Raw genomic sequence first — 19,364 nt, 5'->3', positions numbered from 1 at the left:
GCATAGCCATTGTCCCAAACGCAAGGTTGCACATGCGGTCCTTACAACAGTGCCTAGCATCACAATGGTCACAAGCACAGGGTCAACTTCTAGATCTGGTGTTGATAGACCGCCAAACATACATCTCGCTTCAATGGTGGAACAGTATAAATTTAAACCAAGGGCGGCCTTTCCAAGACCCAGTGCCACAATACGTAATAACAACAGATGCTTCCATGATAGGGTGGGGAGCACACCTCAATCAACACAGCATCCAAGGACAATGGGACATACAGCAAAAACAGTTTCACATAAATCACTTAGAACTGTTAGCGGTATTTCTAGCGCTCAAAGCATTTCAACCCATAATAAGACACAAACACATTCTTGTCAAAACAGACAACATGACAACAATGTATTACCTAAACAAACAGGGAGGCACACACTCGACACAGTTGTGTCTCCTAACACAGAAAATATGGCATTGGGCGATTCACAACCACATTCGCCTAATAGCACAATTTATTCCAGGAATTCAGAACCAGTTAGCAGACAATCTCTCTCGGGATCACCAACAGATCCACGAATGGGAGATTCACCCCCCAAATACTAAACACTTACTTCCAAATGTGGGGAACACCACAAATAGATCTATTTGCAACAAAAGAAAACTCAAAATGCCAAAACTTTGCATCCAGGTACCCACAAGATCAGACTCGGGGCAATGCGTTATGGATGAGCTGGTCAGGGATATTTGCTTACGCTTTTCCCCCTCTCCCACTCCTTCCATATCTAGTAAACAAATTGAGTCAAAACAAACTCATACTAATAGCACTGACATGGGCAAGACAACCTTGGTACACAACACTACTAGACCTCTCAGTAGTACCACATGTCAAACTACCAAACAGACCAGATCTGTTAACACAACACAAACAACAGATCAGACATCCAAATCCAGCATCGCTGAATCTAGCAATTTGGCTCCTGAAATACTAGAATTCGGACACTTAGACCTCACACAAGAATGTATTGAGGTCATAAGACAAGCTAGGAAACCTACCACTAGACACTGCTATGCAAATAAGTGGAAAAGATTTGTTTATTACTGCCATAATAATCAAATTCAAACCTTACACGCATCTGCCAAAGATATAGTACGATACTTACTACAATTGCAAAAGTCAAAGCTAGCTTTCTCTTCAATAAAGATACATCTAACCGCAATTTCAGCCTACCTGCAAATTACGCACTCAACTTCATTATTTAGGATACCAGTCATAAAAGCATTTATGGAAGGCCTAAAAAGAATTATACCACCACGAACACCACCAGTTCCTTCATGGAACCTCAACATTGTCTTAACACGACTCATGGGTCCACCTTTTGAGCCCATGCACTCTTGTGAAATGCAATATTTAACATGGAAAGTTGCATTTTTAATTGCTATCACATCTCTAAGAAGAGTGAGTGAAATTCAAGCATTTACCATACAAGAACCATTTATTCAAATACACAAGCATAAAGTAGTTCTACGGACAAATCCAAACTTTTTACCAAAAGTGATCTCACCGTTCCACTTGAATCAAACGGTAGAATTACCAGTGTTCTTCCCACAGCCAGATTCTGTGGCTGAAAGAGCACTGCATACATTAGACATCAAAAGAGCACTAATGTACTACATTGACAGAACAAAACTAATTCGAAAAACAAAACAACTATTTATTGCTTTCCAAAAACCTCATACAGGGAATCCAATTTCTAAACAAGGCATTGCTAGATGGATAGTTAAGTGTATTCAAACCTGCTATCTTAAAGCAAAGAGAGAGCTGCCTATTACACCAAAGGCACACTCAACCAGAAAAAAAGGTGCTACCATGGCCTTTCTAGGAAATATTCCAATGAACGAAATATGTAAGGCAGCAACATGGTCTACGCCTCATACATTTACCAAACACTACTGTGTAGATGTGTTAACGGCACAAAAAGCCACAGTAGGTCAAGCTGTACTACGAACATTATTTCAAACAACTTCAACTCCTACAGGCTGAACCACCGCTTTTGGGGAGATAACTGCTTAATAGTCTATGCACAGCATGTGTATCTGCAGCTACACATGCCATCGAACGGAAAATGTCACTTACCCAGTGTACATCTGTTCGTGGCATTAGTCGCTGCAGATTCACATGCGCCCACCCGCCTCCCCGGGAGCCTGTAGCCGTTTAGAAGTTGATCTTGAACATTTGTAAATTTGTAAATCTATTACTTTAAACTTCATTATGTACATACGTATTCACTCCATTGCATGGGCACTATTACTAGCATACACAACTCCTACCTCACCCTCTGCGGGGAAAACAATCTAAGATGGAGTCGACGCCCATGCGCAATGGAGTCGAAATGGGAGGAGTCCCTCGGTCTCGTGACTCGAAAAAAGACTTCTTCGAAGAAAAACAACTTGTAACACTCCGAGCCCAACACCAGATGGCGGGAGCGACCTCTGACCTGCCTTAGGCCTAGAGCTCGCCCCCCACATCCGCAGCACCAACCTGCTGTCTCCTGCCTCAGACCCCCGCCCATGCTGCTGCTAGCGTGTTCGAGGCCCTCCTCCACCCGCAGGCATCCTCCTGCGCCTCATCCCTGGTGTCTAGTGGGCTTTTGTAAGCTTCACTTGACCCGTGTGCCGCTTTCCGCCGTCCTGTAAGTTGTTTTTCTAATTTCAGCGCCTTGCCCCCTTAAGCGTCTGCCCCCGTTGTGCCCCTTCTGATTGTGCCGCTTTTCGCCGTCCTTTAAGTGTTTTTTCCAACTTTCAGCGCCTTGCCTCCTTGCGCTTCTGCCCCCGTTGTGCCCCTCTGATTGCTGTACCCAGAGTGTAACTTGTGCCATAATTGTATTTTGTGCCTGTTTTTAATCTTGTTCCTTACTGTTTTGTGCCTTTTTCCCTGGTTTTTTCGACCCTTGCTGATCTCCCCTTGCCGCTGCTTCCCTGCGGCCCCGCCCCCCTCACGCCCCCATTCGCCGCTCCCTCCCGCCTCCCAGCTGCTCATCCCTCCCCCCCTCCCTTCTTAATGGCTGGCGCTGCGAGGCCGCGCCAGAGGCGCGCCCGTCTGCGCCCGTCCGCACCTGGACCGCGCCCAGCGCCACCCCCCCCTGGTCCTCACACCCCCTGCCTCCGTTACTCGGCAGGCGAACTCCGCACCCTCAACCCTGGCCCCTCCACAGAGTGCTTCCAAGCCACCCCGAAGCACACCAAAGGACCTTTCTCCTGCCGCACCTGCAACAGAACAACGAAGCCAACAACAACCAACACCAACCACCTGCACTGCATCCTCCTCAACACACACTCCGCACGAAAACACGCCATCGAGCTCTGGGACCTGCTCGACACCACCGCCCCAGACAGTGGCCTTCCTGACCGAAACCTGGTGGAACAAGATCACCAGAAGAGATCGCACCAACGGAATCGGCGGAGGAATAGCCATCGCCCACAAATCTTCCCTCAAGATCCTCACCCACACGGACGACACCCTCAAGTCAGCCGAACACCTCCACTTCCAGATTCACACGGACCCCAACACCACCCTCAGAGGAACCCTCATATACCGTCCGCCAGGACCAAGAGCCCCCTTCAGCGACACCGTCTCCGACCTCGCAAGTACCCACGCCTCTCCAGACTACATCCTCCTGGGAGATCTCAATTTCCACCTGGAGAACAACAATAACGCCAACACCGCATCACTGACCTCCAACCTCGGACTCCGTCAACACCCCCACCCACATCGCAGGACACACCCTTGACCCACTCTTCACTTCAAGCAACCACATCTCTTTCAGCCACACCTCCGAACTCCATTGGACTGACCATCACTGCGTACACTTCACCTTCAAGAAAAACACCGAACACCACCGCACCCCTCTACCGCCTCACCGCCGCTGGGGAAAAGTCACTGAAGAACAACTAGCCAGCACCCTCGCCAAAAACCCACCACCCGACCCCACCGACCCGGACTCCGCCGCCATCAACCTCCATCAATGGATCCTCAACTGCTCCAACATCCTAGCTCCACTCAAGAGACCCACCACCAACCAAGATAAGACAAGATAAGGAAAAACCAGCCTTGTTCACAGACGAACTGACCACCTCCAAACGCACCTGCCAGAAACTCAAGAAAAAATGGATCCTCGAGCGTACACCCGACAACCTTGCCACCCTCAAGGAAGCCAACCGCAGACACCACCAACTGATCCGACTCGCCAAGCGCTCCCACTTCACAGAACGCCTCAATAACAACGCTCACGACTGCAAAGAACTCTTCCAATCCCAACGCCAACGTCCACGACGTCCCTCCCTCCCAGGAACTCTGCGACGAGCTCTCCAACTTCTTCTACCAGAAAATTGCAACCATCCACAACAGCTTCAACACCTCACCTCCGCCGGACCCCACCCCCAGCAACTCCTCCCACGCCTACCGCATCACCACCTGGACTCAAGTAGATGACGCCGAAACACGAAAAACCATGAACTCCATTCACTCAGGATCCCCCGCTGACCCCTGCCCACATCACGTGTTCAACAAAGCCGACGCCACCATCGCCCCCAAACTCCGCAAGATCATCAACCTCTCCTTCGACACTGCTACTTTCCCAGACAGCTGGAAGCACGCAGAAATCCAACCCCTCCGCAAGAAACCCAAGGCTGACCTCAACGATCTCAAAAACTTCCGTCCGATCTCCCTCCTCCCTTTCCCAGCGAAAGTCATCGAGAAGATTGTCAGCGCACAACTCGCCCACTTCCTAGAAGACAACGCCATCCTAGACCCCTCTCAATCTGGTTTCAGACGAAACCACAGCACTGAGACCGCACTCCTCGCCGCCACAGATGACATCAGACAACAAATGGACAACGGCGAAACCTCAGCCCTGATCCTCTTAGACCTATCAGCCGCTTTCGATACTGTCTGCCACCGCACCCTACTAAACCGTCTCCACGAGGCCGGCATCCAAGACAAAGCCCTCAACTGGATCTCATCCTTTCTCTCCGACAGAACTCAGAGAGTCCGACTCTCACCCTTCGGCTCCAAAGCCACCAACCTCATCTGCGGCGTCCCCCAAGGCTCCTCACTCAGCCCAACGTTGTTCAACGTCTACATGGCCCCCCTCGCACAACTGGCCCGCCAACACAACCTCAGCATCATCTCCTACGCCGACGACACCCAACTCGTCCTCTCCCTGACCAAAGATCCTCTCACCGCCAAAACCAACCTCCACGAGGGACTGAAATCCATCGCCGAGTGGATGAGCAACAGCCGCCTGAAACTCAACTCCGACAAGACGGAAGTCCTCATCCTCGGACGCACCCCCTCGGCCTGGAACGACTCCTGGTGGCCCACCGCCCTCGGCCCGCCACCCACCCCTGCCAGCCATGCATGAAACCTGGGCTTCATCCTAGACTCCGCTCTCACCATGTCCAAACAGGTCAACGCTGTCTCCTCTTCCTGTTTCAACACCCTCCACATGCTCCGCAGGATTTTCAAGTGGATTCCAACAGGAACCAGAAAGACGGTGACCCAATCCCTCGTCAGTAGCAGACTCGACTACGGCAACGCACTCTACACAGGCATCCCAACGAAAGACATCAAACGACTCCAACGCATCCAGAACGCAACCGCCCGCCTGATCCTCGACGTACCCCGCCGATGTCACATCTCCCCCCACCTGAAGAACCTCCACTGGCTCCCCGTGGAAAAGAGGATCACCTTTAAACTCCTCACCCACGCACACAAGGCACTCCACAACACCGGACCCACCTACCTGAACTCCAGACTCAACTTCTACGTTCCCTCATGTCAACTACGCTCTGCCAACCTCGCCCTCGCCATAGTCCCCCGAATCCAGCGCAAGACCTCTGGCGGCAGATCCTTCTCCTACCTCGCCGCCAAGACCTGGAACTCTCTCCCCACCTCTCTTCGCCAGACCCAGGACATCCTCACCTTCAGGAGACTCCTCAAGACATGGCTCTTCGAACGTTAGCAGCACCCCTCCCAGCGCCTCGAAACCCTAACGGGTACATAGCGCGCTTTATAAATCTTTTGATTGATTGATTGATGTGCACAGCATGTGAATCTGCAGCGACTAACGCCACGAACAGATGTACACTGGGTAAGTTACATTTTCCATATATGCACTGTCACTGAGAGAAGTCACTTGATCTGGTGACTCGAAAAAGTTTCTTGGAAGAAAAACAACTTGTAACACTCTGAGCCCAACACTAGATGACTTATGCAAACCATGTGAATCTGCAGCCCTACATGCCACGAACAGATGTCTACTGGGTAAGTAACATTTTCCATATATAAATATATATCTACACACACACACACACACACACTTATGTTTGCTGGATATGCTGTAAAGTGAGTCGGAGGCCACCCAGCTGTACCCCTCCTTCTCCCACCCTCCTTGTGCGGTCTGTGTTGCTACTCTCTCCCCTTCCCTCGTGTTGCTACCCTCCCACCCCCAATCCATTGCTCCCGCCCTCCTCCCTGCGCTTCCCTTGTGACTTGCCCCCTCGCATTTTTTGGACATATTTCACAGCAGCGCGGGAAGCTGTGCAACATGGTTTAAAGATTTTTTTTTTTTTGTTTTTTTATTTTTTTTTATGCTACGACGCAGTGCTGGCTGTCATATCGTTTTTTTTTTCCTTTTACTTTAAGCCTTGTTGCACAGCGCCACACCCTGCTGTGCAACATGTGTGGGGGGAAAAAAACATTGATAAAGCCAACAGAACTCACAAAGGCTGAACCTATTGGCTTTGTCAGTGCTTATTTGTTAATGGTATTCGAATCCCACAGTAGATTGATATGCTCTGTATGGGCGGTAGAGCTTGAAATCCAAATTAAAACACTTATCTTTACAATGCATTGTCGTGTGTAACAAAAGTTTTTTTTTTTATGCGATCCTGAATTCTCAGAAGAGTACTGCAAGTGTATTTTTCCCAGAAAATAGAAACTCAGTAAATCATAAGCATTCCTCTTATTTGCTATGTCCAGTGGATTCGACAGTACATCCTCCTATTCATGTAATTATTATTTTTTTTTTAGCATGTTACAGTTTGTAACATAATTTGTGCAGTACAATTTCAATAGTTAATCTTTCTTTCTTAGGAAACAGCCTGGTGACCATGATGTGCCATCTTTTTAACCATTGTGGGCTTATCGAACATTTCCATTTGGATATAGTGAAGCTGCGTTCATTTTTAGGTAAGGACTTTAAAATGTTATTCTCTAGCAGACCTGTGAACAAAGCCAAATTGTTTTCTGATAGCTCGAAGTTTGTAAACGCTCATTTTTAAACCCTTAGTAGTATTTAGAGTCTTAAATTAACTTGTTACTTTTTTTTGTTAAATGTGCTTTCCTTCAGTCTAAGATCTTCACTGACTAAAATTGAATACCCTCATTGGGCTGTGATAGGGTTCTAACCGTGGTAAAGCCTCAATTCAGAACTCTTCATGTTTGATGGCATGCTGATTGGAATAGTCTTGTGTTAATTAACCTTCTTTTCTCATAGGTAAATCAAGGTGTGTATCAACTCCTTAGCTGCAGAGATGGCTCAAACAATGCATGGCCATGATATAGTATGTCTTGCCTGCTGATTTGGACACCCTAGACTGTATGAACATAGCTATTGGTCCCAATGTAGTACTCAAAAGGCATGCCTGGATGCTATTAACCAGATTTTCAAGGGTTGTCCAGGCATCAGTTGTGTATCGTTTTCCCCCCTACCTCTCTACTTTTTTTTTGTTTTCTTTTTTTTTGGGGGGGGGGTAATGGGAAAGAGGTGCTGCACAAGTGTTTTTTTTTTTTCTACAAATCCATCAAGAAAAGGTTTGCTGTCCTAAGATCACCTACTTCCTATCTTTTAATAGCAAGCAGAGTTATAAAAGAAAGCCATTTTCTACTACCGCTTTGCATTTTAGTAAATGGTTGTTTATTTTACATATTTTTTTGTGAATTCTACCTACATGCAGTTTGTAGTTGAAACAGGTGTGAATCTCATGGGTGGAGGAGAAAGCTGTACACTTCTGATAACAGGACAAAATTCCTGAGTAAGCAAGAAGTCATTTTTATAGATTTCTTATGATTTTCCTAAATAAATGAATCATTGAGCTCAAGTACTAAGCTGAAAAATTAGCAGTTAATGACATTTTCATCTTTAATTTTTCTCCCCAATGGACAATTTACATAAGTAGTATGCAATAAGATTGTTAGACCCTTCAGGAATCACGGATATATAGTGTTTATTTGCTATTCAAAAGCATGCAATATCCAGAACCAACAACTGTGCTGCAGCTCATAATTATTCATTGTTTACATACCAATTAGCAAGCCATAGGGTAAAAAATGGCATGAAGGAAATCCACGTATTTTCAGTTGTACACAGGATGCAAAGTAAAAAATAATACTGGTTCCTGTATGGGATTCGGGGAATGCTTTGTAAAATGTGTTCATTCTTCCTCACTGGTTTACATTTGGAAGCCAAAAATGGAGAGAAATCCAATTAATAGCAAATATTCTACTATTTTATGTACCTACACTTTTTCCAATGAAAATGGTACTCCATTCGTATGTCTGGGCCTAGCACCAGCAATAGAAACAGATGCAAACTGGCAATGTGGTCATCATACCATCCCTGGTTTGATGAGTTCCCGTTGCTAGCAGTAGACCCAGCCACACAAGTGGGGTACCATTTTTGTTGAGAGAAGATTGGTAGTGCTGCGAGGTGGGCTTTTTTGGATTTCTGTAGCTTCCAGAACATTCCTTCACAGAAATGTGAAGGAAATGTGTGATTTGAAGTCTGTTTCATGTTTGCAGGACATTTGAGGTAAGAAAAAGTAGCAAGATCTATGCAAGGAACAGCTCAGGCTCTAGGTTTCAGATATGCAAAGCACTCTGCGGGAATGCTGGCTGACCTAGGACTTACTCCCTCTGCTGGCCCATATGTTAAAACTACGCCCAAAAGAATCCACATTTCCTCTTGCTTGTCATAGGGGTGCTCTAGGCCCCATGGAGGCAGAAAGGCTGTATGAGCTTTAGGGTGGGGAATAGGTCCGAACCCTGGGTGGGCCTTCCCCACCTCAACATTTTTTCCAGGGCTGGGGGGACAATCCTTGCTATATTAGGCTTTGTACCTCTTCTGAGGGCTCATTAGGGGTAAACCCACTCCTCTGCCCCTTTATGGGGAGGTGGTACATCCAGACTGTTACTCCTGTTTTAGGGTGGGAGTATGGCCCTGTGCCTGACCAGCCTCCCCATCTGTTTTTTTTTTTCCCTTTGGTTGATTTTCCACAGTGTCTAATAGGCTTTCTGTAGCAAAAGGGAAATTGGGGGTATTCCCTACAAATCTGCCCCCTGGTGGATGGAGAAAAAGGCTAGTCCGTTTTTAGGGTGGGGACATGACCCGATGCCTGAGTGGGTCACCCACCCCATTATTTTATTTGCCTGAAATCTGATGGGCCCTCTGCCCTGCTTTGTGATTGTGCCACCAATTTGATCACCAAGCAGTGTTTCACTAGGGAGAGGCAGTGTGACATTGTCTGCTTTCAAGCACTGCATCTCCTGCAGAATTATACCCCTTCCCACCGCATGGATCAAAGTGAAAGTAGGCCACGCCTAATGGAACAGTCTGCTTTTATTTGGTTTGGTTATTTGGCCCGCAGCACGTCACATCAAACCAAAAAATATCTCTGGACACGAGTTGCTCTTCCCTCATGTCCATGACTTTGAGTTCAAAAGAAATTTTTTTCTAGTGCTCGCACCAGAAGCATTTCCTGCTTTGCTACTTTGGATAATCCTTCACTCAACAGAGGTAATGCAGTGGATGTCAGCAGATCATCTAATGAATTACAGTGATTAAACTCAATGGCTAAATGTTCTTGGAGTAAACCTTATGGGAAGATATTAAAATCTAAATTTCCCAATTTCAGCTTTACTCTGCATGTCACTATTTATGGTTGAGTAAACAGAAATGGAAGAGACTGCTAAATTTTACTTTTTGTTGAAATTAATTTATAGTCAGAAAATGCTTCCTGGCTCCAATATATGCTTGAGTACTCTACCTTTTCTTTGTGGGTCCTCCGTCAACTTATCATAGACCCCAACATCCTTGTGGTCCTGTACTTGACTTTATCCTTTATGAATATCGTTGTTAGTCCTGGTCACTACCTTGTTTTGGCCCAGTCTTTCTGCTTCATTTTAGCTTTTCTTCTGATTGCTCCACTACAACCTGAGCTCTTTCCACTGGCAGTGTCATTAAAAATAATTCATGCCAATCCCTTGAATGTCCTTAATCAGAGATTTTGCTCACTCTCAAGACACCAACATTAAAGTCAGTAATTTTAATGCTTGAATAGCTGGTATCATTGATCAAATAGGTCCACTGCCCATTTTTATTTTATAAACAATTTACACTAAAGACATTCTGGTTACATATGTTTTGGTATACTGAAGCACTTAAGTATAAGGAAAAGGACATGTAAATTGGCTGTTTGATTACATCGCAGCAAAACTTATTTTTCTCTGCTCTTAAACGTGAGTTATTCATCAGCCTAATCCGCCTGAAACACCCCAAAAACTTTACCATAGCAAAGTGCCTATTTGTTTTTTTTTTTTATGTCCACGAACACTTTCTTCATATAGCTTTCTTGTTTTCTGTTTTTTGCGGGACTGATAATCCAAATCCTCTTCTGAGGTTCCAGATATTTCTGCTCCACCCAACCACACTACCAATTTTTGTAACACCAGCTGCATCACCAGACAGAATTCCATCCCTACTCAGGAATTTTTTTTTCCCTAATTTCCACCTCTGTAGTAAAAGATAAGCGGTTCTTCATCAGATTCCTTCTCCATGAAAACCATAATTTGTGTTGGGGACTATTTCTCCTTTTCTTTGACAAATAGGTGATGAACTTCTGGATGTTTAGAAATAAGTTTCTATACTGCGGCTAAAAACAAATGTAGTGCAGACCTTTGGATGTTGGCCATTTACATCGGTCTTCCTTCTCCCTTTCCCATCCAAGGTGATATAGTTTAATGAAGCAGAAACTCTCCCAGTTCCTTGAAGACAGTCTAATCCTATATCTTCCATAGCGTTTTTTCTCCGCATGCGTGGGATGGAATCTCCTTTGAATGTGGCCTTAGGTGACAAATTAATGACAACATTCAATCTTCTTCCAACCCATTTGTTGCATTCTTTTTTTGGAGGGAGTGGGGAACTGTCAGCTCACCTGGCTTACTGGTGCACCCAAGTGTTGGCTACTTTGCCATTTCAAACTCATTATAAACATCTATTAAGTGGCTTGGCACAAGGCTCATCACTTAGCTCAACCTTGTTTAAGGCGTATGTGAATCCCCTTGCAGCATTTACTCATTTATTTGAGTCCATGTCTGTGGCCTTGCTGACTACAGCAAACTCATTTTATCTCTGCCTGGGGATGTAGTCTCTACTCAGAATAATTTTCAAGACTATCTGATTTCTACAGCCAGTGGGATGGATGGATATTTGTTAACGCTGAACATAGACAAAACTGAAGTTCACCCTATAGTAGGATGATAACAAGTTTTTGAGGTGACACCCTTGAAGCTCACAAGGAGTCGGGGTGCAAACTGCACCTCCGATTTATTTATTTATTTTTAAAAAATTGTCTTCCTTGCAGTGCTTGTTTGAAATTGTTAAACACAGTCTGTAAACTCTGCTTACCGAGGGGCTACAATGAGACTGTCTGCCTGCATGTAATGCTTTTCAGTCAAAAGACTATGCTGTGCAAGACTGGACCGAGGTGTGCAGTGCCAGGATACTACAGAGTCTCTTTGTACAGTGGAAGCCAATGACGTTGAGGGCTTCAAATGAGACGACGATGGTATAGGGCCACTTAATATACTGGAGAAACAAAGGGTGGAGTTTTCTGTCACTCTCTCCCAAAGACTGACTTTAGAGAAGCTCAGTCTCCAGGGCTGCAATCGAAACCCTCAATGAGTGCAAAGACTTCACCTGAAATTTCTGGGTCAATACAAAAGACCAGTTCCAACAAGCCTGGCCTCAAAAAGATAAGTCACATACTGAGAAACCTCTGGGGATCAACCTTAAGATGCCTTGACTCCACAGAAAGGAATAGCCCTCAGAGCATATACCTTGTCCAATAAAAAGCACTGAAAAAAGCTCAACAGTCTGCACCACCAACTGTATTGAAGACCTCTGCACCCAACGTCACTCAACACAGTGGCAAAGCCAAACTCAAACACAAGATTCTCAGGGTGAGAAGAATCTCAAATCCAAGATGATGCCTTATAGCTCCTAAGTACCAAAATGTACTTTGAAGTCCATCAAAACCTCTGTGCCAGTCCCACTAAGACAGCAGGTAGGTTTTGATAAGACAGTTGTTTTACAAAGAACCATATACATTGATCTAAGTACAAGGTATGTTGTTGCAAGGCTACTTCACAAGGCACTAGCCATTCTTAAACACACTCACTCTTGAAGAGACAGTTTCCGAGAACATTACAAACTTTTTAATACCTTAGCAGAGTAAGGGATGCACTCCATCGAACTTACTGCTGCCTTTGTTACTATATTCCACACATTCAGGTTCTAAAGTGAGAACTTCATATCAGCCCTTATTAACCTACTTGGAACCAAGACCAACTGATCATCAACAGGATGCATGGAATGACTGCTGGGTGACAGACAATGTGATGATTCAATATTGATAACCACAATATCCACATTATCCGTCAAACAAGACATTTTCTGGTTTAAGGCGCTTCACCCACATTTTAGTGGGGATCCTCACCCCACCCTTATAAGATAGTACTATCAAGGTGGACTCTGTCTACTTGGTGAGTGCCTTATGAGAGCTCCTGGACGTAGGTGAGATTTAGACACTGAAAATTACCTCTTAGGTAAGCCCAAGAATCGTTCCTTTTATTTAGAGGTACAAAAGGGTATGATTAGATTATAAGATGATTGATATGTAAAAGGTGCCAGACGATATAGATGCCTAAAGAGCTGAAGGCTTTCTTTTAAGCTGTGAAGGATCCCAGGCTAGTTTGCGTTCATATATAGTACTTCTGCGCAAAATGGTCTCCTACCTTATTTAAGGGGAAATGTAGAACCTATTGAAATATAGGTCATGTCCACAAGGAAGACTAGATATGCATAAGGATCCGATTACTATCACTGCTGAGAATTCACAATGATTTCAAGTGGTGATGTTTTTACAGTTTAGTGTGCAGTTATATCAGCTGAAAGATGTCCACAAACATTTGAGGTTTACTTTTCAAGTCACCCAATTCAGCCCATGTAAGCCACTGTAGCATAGTGTCTGTTATCTGGTAGCTGATGCCTCTAGAGGAGAATACTTGACTGCATTAGGTGCAAAACTGCAAACCTGTGACCACCAATCAGTATTTAAAGTTCTTGACCTAAAAGCATTTACGGAGGGTTTTGCACGGTTAATCCCTCTTTCTTTTGATATTAACATTGTCCTCACCAGGCTCTACAAATGTATCCTCAGCATTTTATTGCAGAGAACAGTCTTCTTAGAATCTATCCTTTCTCCTAGAAGAGTAAGCACAGTTCTTTCTTTTGGTTGAGGATTACTTGTACTATGCGCAGCTCTCGCTCTCTTTCTCTCTCTCCCTCCCTTCCTTTCTTCCTCCTCAGACGTGGTGCCACCGTTTCATTTTAGCCACTCTGTAAAGTTACCTTTGTGTTTCCAGCGTCCACAGTTGCTAGCCAGAAAAGCCATCATGCAGTACATGGACTTAGCTCTCCACATTAGGAAAACTCATCAGATTTCTGTGTCTGTCACATCCTCATCTTGGCAGTTTATACATAGAACCTGACTGCCAAGATGGATTGTCAGTTGCATTCAAGTATGTAATACCTAAGATAAACATACGTTAAGTGTGAGACCTCTCGCACATTCAGTGCACAAAAAAGGTAGCCTCCATGGCCTTACTAGGCAACATGCCATTAGCAGACATTTGTAAAGCTGTCACTTTATCCTCTGTCCACGCTTTCACTCTAGAGAAGAGGTGTTAGTTGAACAAACTGTACGTAAACCTCTTTTTCTTATGTCTTCCCCTGCTTACTCGCAAGCCACTGTGTTAGAGAATTAGCTCCTACTTGTTAGTCTGTCCACAGCATATGGTTTGCAACTACAAATACCGCAATCACAAAACATTTTTTACCCATCACACAGCCTGCAGCTCTGTATATTCACACGTACCCTGCTTACTTCCCTGTATGCAAGCCTAGTGGAACATGTTTACTAATAAAACTTTGCTCTTTAGATTTCATTTTTTTAACAGTACAAAGATGTTAGTTTCTTTTTGCTTCAGAAAAGCTTTGTCTGAGGAGTAGTCCATTTCATGGTGCATTTTGGGTTTCAGCGAAGGTAGCAAGTTATTCATCTGCTCCCAATGCTGGATGGCATGAGTGTGCTCAGCATGCTAGTCAACAGCACTCATGCTACAGAGTGTTGCAGGTAATGTTCTTCAGTTTTCAGTCAAATATTTCTGTAAGAAATAAGACTGCAGAAAGAGATACCAAAACAAGGAGTGTGTTCTCCCCTATCGCATAAAAACATTGCATTTAAATAACCACCTTTGGTTTTACTACAAACTTTCTGGAGATTCGGCCATGTGGGAGACACAAAATATAACATACAGTTAGAGATGTCAAAGAAAGAACTTTCATTAGTTTTGAGAAGCTAAAATACTGGATACTTCATACTTTTACACCCAGGAGTTATCACGTTGATAGTAGGGGATATCCAACACCAACTAAATTGAAGACAGTAAAGTTCTCACCCAGTTATGAAGAATAGGCCACCAGGATAGGAACCTGCATCCCTGACTCGGTCATTCTCTCACTGGAGAGAAAGTACTTTCAAGCCTGAAAGACATCCTGTGTCCTCTGAAATAGAAACCCTCATGGTGGATACATAAGAAGGAAAAATCTGCGGTACTTAAGCAATAACCAATATGGCAACTGGCTCCAAATCCCTTAGGAATAGGTATGGTTGTGCAGTTTAGGAAGATGGTACATCAGTTTTCTGAACTCCTACTCCTATCCTAGGCGAGGCATGATTTCTTGAAACTGGCAGGCAAGGGCTTGCTTGTTACCTAATAATAATCAGTTTGTCAGCTAATGTTTCTGCTATATCAGCCTAAGGTTACAGAAATAGTATCAATATACATTATCGTGGCTCACTCTCTGGCCTTAACCCTGCTGCACAACAAATAATTATGAACCCCCTTTTTCATGAGAACGTGGTGTTTGTTCAAACATTAAAATGCAGAGAATGGAAGTGACTACTTACAAGTTGTAGGCCTGGGGTGACAGTGGTATTCTGGACTGCACCATAGGTCATAGGACCACTGCTGCCATCTCCTGTACTTTCATTAGCTCTACTTGCAGTAGTTGTTACTGCAGCAACAAAAGTGCAAGTCCAACCTGAGAGACCTTTAAGAGGGCAAAGAAGCCCACAAACATCTACCTTAAATGTACACTTCTGATAATTGGAACAGTGGCTTCCCCAGTCTACCTTACTTTTACCTTCTGCAGAAGTGGTTAACAGTGTCACCTCCGAGCATATACTATCTACAAGATTGACCAACAATTATAAAACATTAGTTTACTGCAGTGCAAATAAGTGATCCAGCAAGTACCCACTATCTCTCAAAAACAAAAGCGTTGGCATCAGATTATTTTTTATAAAAAGCACAAAACATCCCTCCCAAACCTGGTTCATAGAAAAACAAATAGGGTGAAAATGAAATTTTGAATGTTGGCACTAAATCAGATTTGTTTGCAATTCCAGCAGGGCTTTGTGCCATCGACCTGTAAGAAACATATTTCAGGGTCCCAATTGTGCGAATCATAAATTCTCCATTATTGAATCTGTCATAGATTCACATGCTTAAATTATCCCACTAGTCGAGCTGGGAGTCCCACTGTACCTATATAATAGTATCTTGTGTTAACGTAAGTTAGATGCTAAAACTACAGGTGTTAAGTAGCTTAGACACCTCATTTTAAGAGGAACCAAACTTCATCCAGTCAGAGACAGATTAATGACCACACCCCAAAGGCTACCACTTGCAGATTTCTACTGGATTGTTGTGTGTGAAAGGAGTCCCATTGTGCCTGGTCCCATATTCTTAGATAATGTATTTTCAGAATTTTCTTAGTTACAGAATCATTTCAGTCTTCAGTACTTAATAATGTCTCATTCTACCAGAAAGAGCCGGTTCAGACCTAGTGGCTCTTGCAGGAGAAAGACCATATACTAATGACAATTGTAAAGACTACATTTATTGCCTTGATCCAACCTAGAAACTGAGGCTTCAGGATATGCTGGAAATAGTCATCTAAGGTTTTGAAAGATAGCGAGGCACGACAATTACTTGGGCTGCAAAAATCAAAAGGGGCACTTGCCTCAGAGTAAGGCTTGGCCTCTTCTGAAAAGACCCACAAGAGGTCTCATTCGAAGGGAAAATCTGACTCTGAAACAGGTTCAAATGAAGAAGATCTATCTACTTAAAAACAAGTATCAAAAAAGTGTAAACATAAAAACAGGTCTCCTGAGTTAACTCATGCCATGAAGAAGTAGACGCTTCAACACTAACCATCACCAAAGAAATCACACTCAACCAAAGGCTCCTTTTACAGAGCCTCAAGAGGTGCCTTTCTTGCTATCTGTCTTCCTCTCACTTACATTAAAGCTGTGAATGCTCACAAAGGTTCACACGTTGTCGACGATGCTATTGACTAGAAAAAAACGTTCAAGGTAGTCTCAATTGAGACATCCACACAGAACCATTGTCTAAGTCTTGTAGTAACCGGAACTGTGGAAAACCAAAGACCCCGAGACATTGCCAAAACGGACTACGGAAAGAGTCCAAAGGTTTCACCATTAATAACACCTGTCGATGACATCACGGTTGACAAGGTGCACATCTACGTCATCACTGTCTAAGAAACTCTAACATTTATTTTGGAATTGGAGTGCTATCAAAAATAATGCTGCGGCTTACGCAGCTTATTTCTATTGAAATATTGGAGGAACCAACTCCAGACTTTGGACACATAAGGGTCTGATGACAAAACCCCCTTTGGACCTGCATGTAGCCCTGGGCAGTTCAGAGTGAAATGCCAGGAAATGGATGATGACTGAATCTGTTGCCACACCACAAGTTGCCCTACAACATTTGACGTCATACAAACCATTTGAAAAGCTTACCCACTAAGTTGGCAGTTTAATCAAGATTATCAAACTTATTATGATGACCAACAATATCATGATCTGCATACAAAACAAATCCTAATCGGTCTGGTAGAGGACCTCTGGATGATGACTTCAGACTATTATAGACAGTTACCTGACACAAAGCCATGTTGCCTCAGATCATTAGATGCCATTAGGGATTACTCCAGGAACACCACCTAGACAACAACATATTGAACCTGTTACACAAGCTGCTTCTTTCGTACATATAGCTCAGACATTTAATGTGACTGTATTGCTACATGCACAGTTCTTACAACATATGCTTAACAAGATGGAGAACATTATCTCGGACAACCCCAGAATGACATGACTACCCAGCCACTTCATTGGATTGTCCGGTGCCTGTAGACTGTGCCAAATGACATAGCAGGTTTTCATGCAATTAAGAAGAGACATCTAAACATTTTGACCTGCCTTTACTTAGGACATTGACTGCTTCCTTTATGGTTTCAAGGAAGTGCTAAAAAAAAAATCAATGATATCAATACCAATCATATGTGGAACAAAGGCATCAGTCATTCGAAACCCAGCCACTGTTGGCAGTGGTTCCTCAGCTCAGTAGAAAAACATGAAGCATCAGAACCTACCCCAGCCTGTGTAAAAATCCACCCAAAAGCAGACTCTGTTATTATGCAAGCTGCCCAAAGACCGACTCGAAACCATGTCTACTCCCTGTACAGCTCTCTCAGAAAGCCGGGGCAACATTGGCTTGAGAGTCTCTGCAATGGCGGCAACAACAATCAAAGCAAATTCCTTTGCTATACTAAGAGGTTTTGACAGGCAAAGGTGGCCTGATGTGGCACCACTGTTAGACTATTTACCCAGTGGATGTGGCCAAATTTAAAAGAACCAACGTCAGCATGAATGTAGCGACTACAGGAATCAGAGACCTTGTTGGAGATGCCATCGTAAGACAACTATGTCTATGCTATACAGCCTTCATCCCAGAGGTGCATAAATTCTGGATGTGCCATTTGGTGGTGAATCTCTGTTTAGAAAGCATATATATTTAGGGCAGTGCAGGGCCTAAATACTGATACAGAATATGCAAGATTGCTGGTAGTCCTGCAACAATGCAGGCAGTAGACTTTTCAACCTTATAGTGGAAGAGGACAACCTGCCTATATAAGTGGATATCAGCAATACCGATAACTGTATCATGTACCAATGTACCAGCCACATTACTAATATTATCAGTCTTAATAAGGTCAACAATGGCATATTCAAGAACTACTCCAAGAAAAAGTACCACCTATTCTAGAACACTGGGTTCTGAAATAAAGTGCTGAAGAAACTGCAGTCACCTGTCAGTTCATTCCACGATTTCAACTTCATAGCAAATAGGTAGAATAATGTCCTCCTGTACACAGTATTAAAGTATCATGACTGACAAATGAATCCTTGATCTAGTAAGGACTTGACATACTTGAGTTTGTAGAAAAATCTCGAACACCTCCCACCAGAATGGAACACATACATCTACACAAATTACAAACATAATTTTTCTCCATGATAAACCAGGTGCAACAGAAAAGGTTCCAAGAACCCAACAAAAGAAAGGATTCTATTCACATTTCTCTTGAATAAGGAAAAGATCAGGAGAATGGAGACCAGTCTTAGATCTGCAACAGCTCAATGTGTGTTTTTTCAGAAAACGAAAGTTCGGTATTGTCTCTCTGTAGGATATTCTCCTTCTGCTAAGAGTCAGAATTTGGGACCAACCTAGAGGTACAGGATGCATACTGCCATATCCAACACAAACCTCGATAATATCATAGTTTTCAAGTAGCTGGTTGTCATGATCAATTCAAGGCGCTGCCTTTGGACTCAAATCTGTCCTAATATTATACAATGCATGCTTCCAGTAGCAGCTCACATAAGGAAAAAGAGCCGTCAAGAGTTTGCTTATTTAGAGTACCTCATGAAAAGTTCATAACACAAATCATTCAGAAATTTAAGTCAGACATTTCTTAACCTTTTCAAACTTTCGGGACTTACAGGAAATACATAGAAATATCAGTTTCAAGGAGTGATA

The 19,364-nt window shown here is 43.8% G+C and overlaps 1 protein-coding gene across 2 annotated transcripts in view; it reads left to right on the top strand.

Moving 5' to 3' along the window:
- The window catches only part of PDE7A (phosphodiesterase 7A), a 652,296-nt gene that overhangs the window by 391,568 nt on the left and 241,364 nt on the right, over positions 1-19,364 (top strand). For both annotated transcript variants that reach the window (XM_069220260.1, XM_069220261.1), the window contains exon 7: positions 7,143-7,238. In XM_069220260.1, coding sequence (XP_069076361.1) covers positions 7,143-7,238 — 96 coding nt within the window. The remainder of the gene's footprint in view (positions 1-7,142; positions 7,239-19,364) is intronic.

The sequence above is a fragment of the Pleurodeles waltl genome, chromosome 2_2 (genome assembly GCF_031143425.1).
Source record: "Pleurodeles waltl isolate 20211129_DDA chromosome 2_2, aPleWal1.hap1.20221129, whole genome shotgun sequence".
NCBI classification, from domain to species: domain Eukaryota; kingdom Metazoa; phylum Chordata; class Amphibia; order Caudata; family Salamandridae; genus Pleurodeles; species Pleurodeles waltl.
Note: the sequence above shows the minus strand (reverse complement) of the source record. Positions and strands in the feature narration are given on the sequence as shown.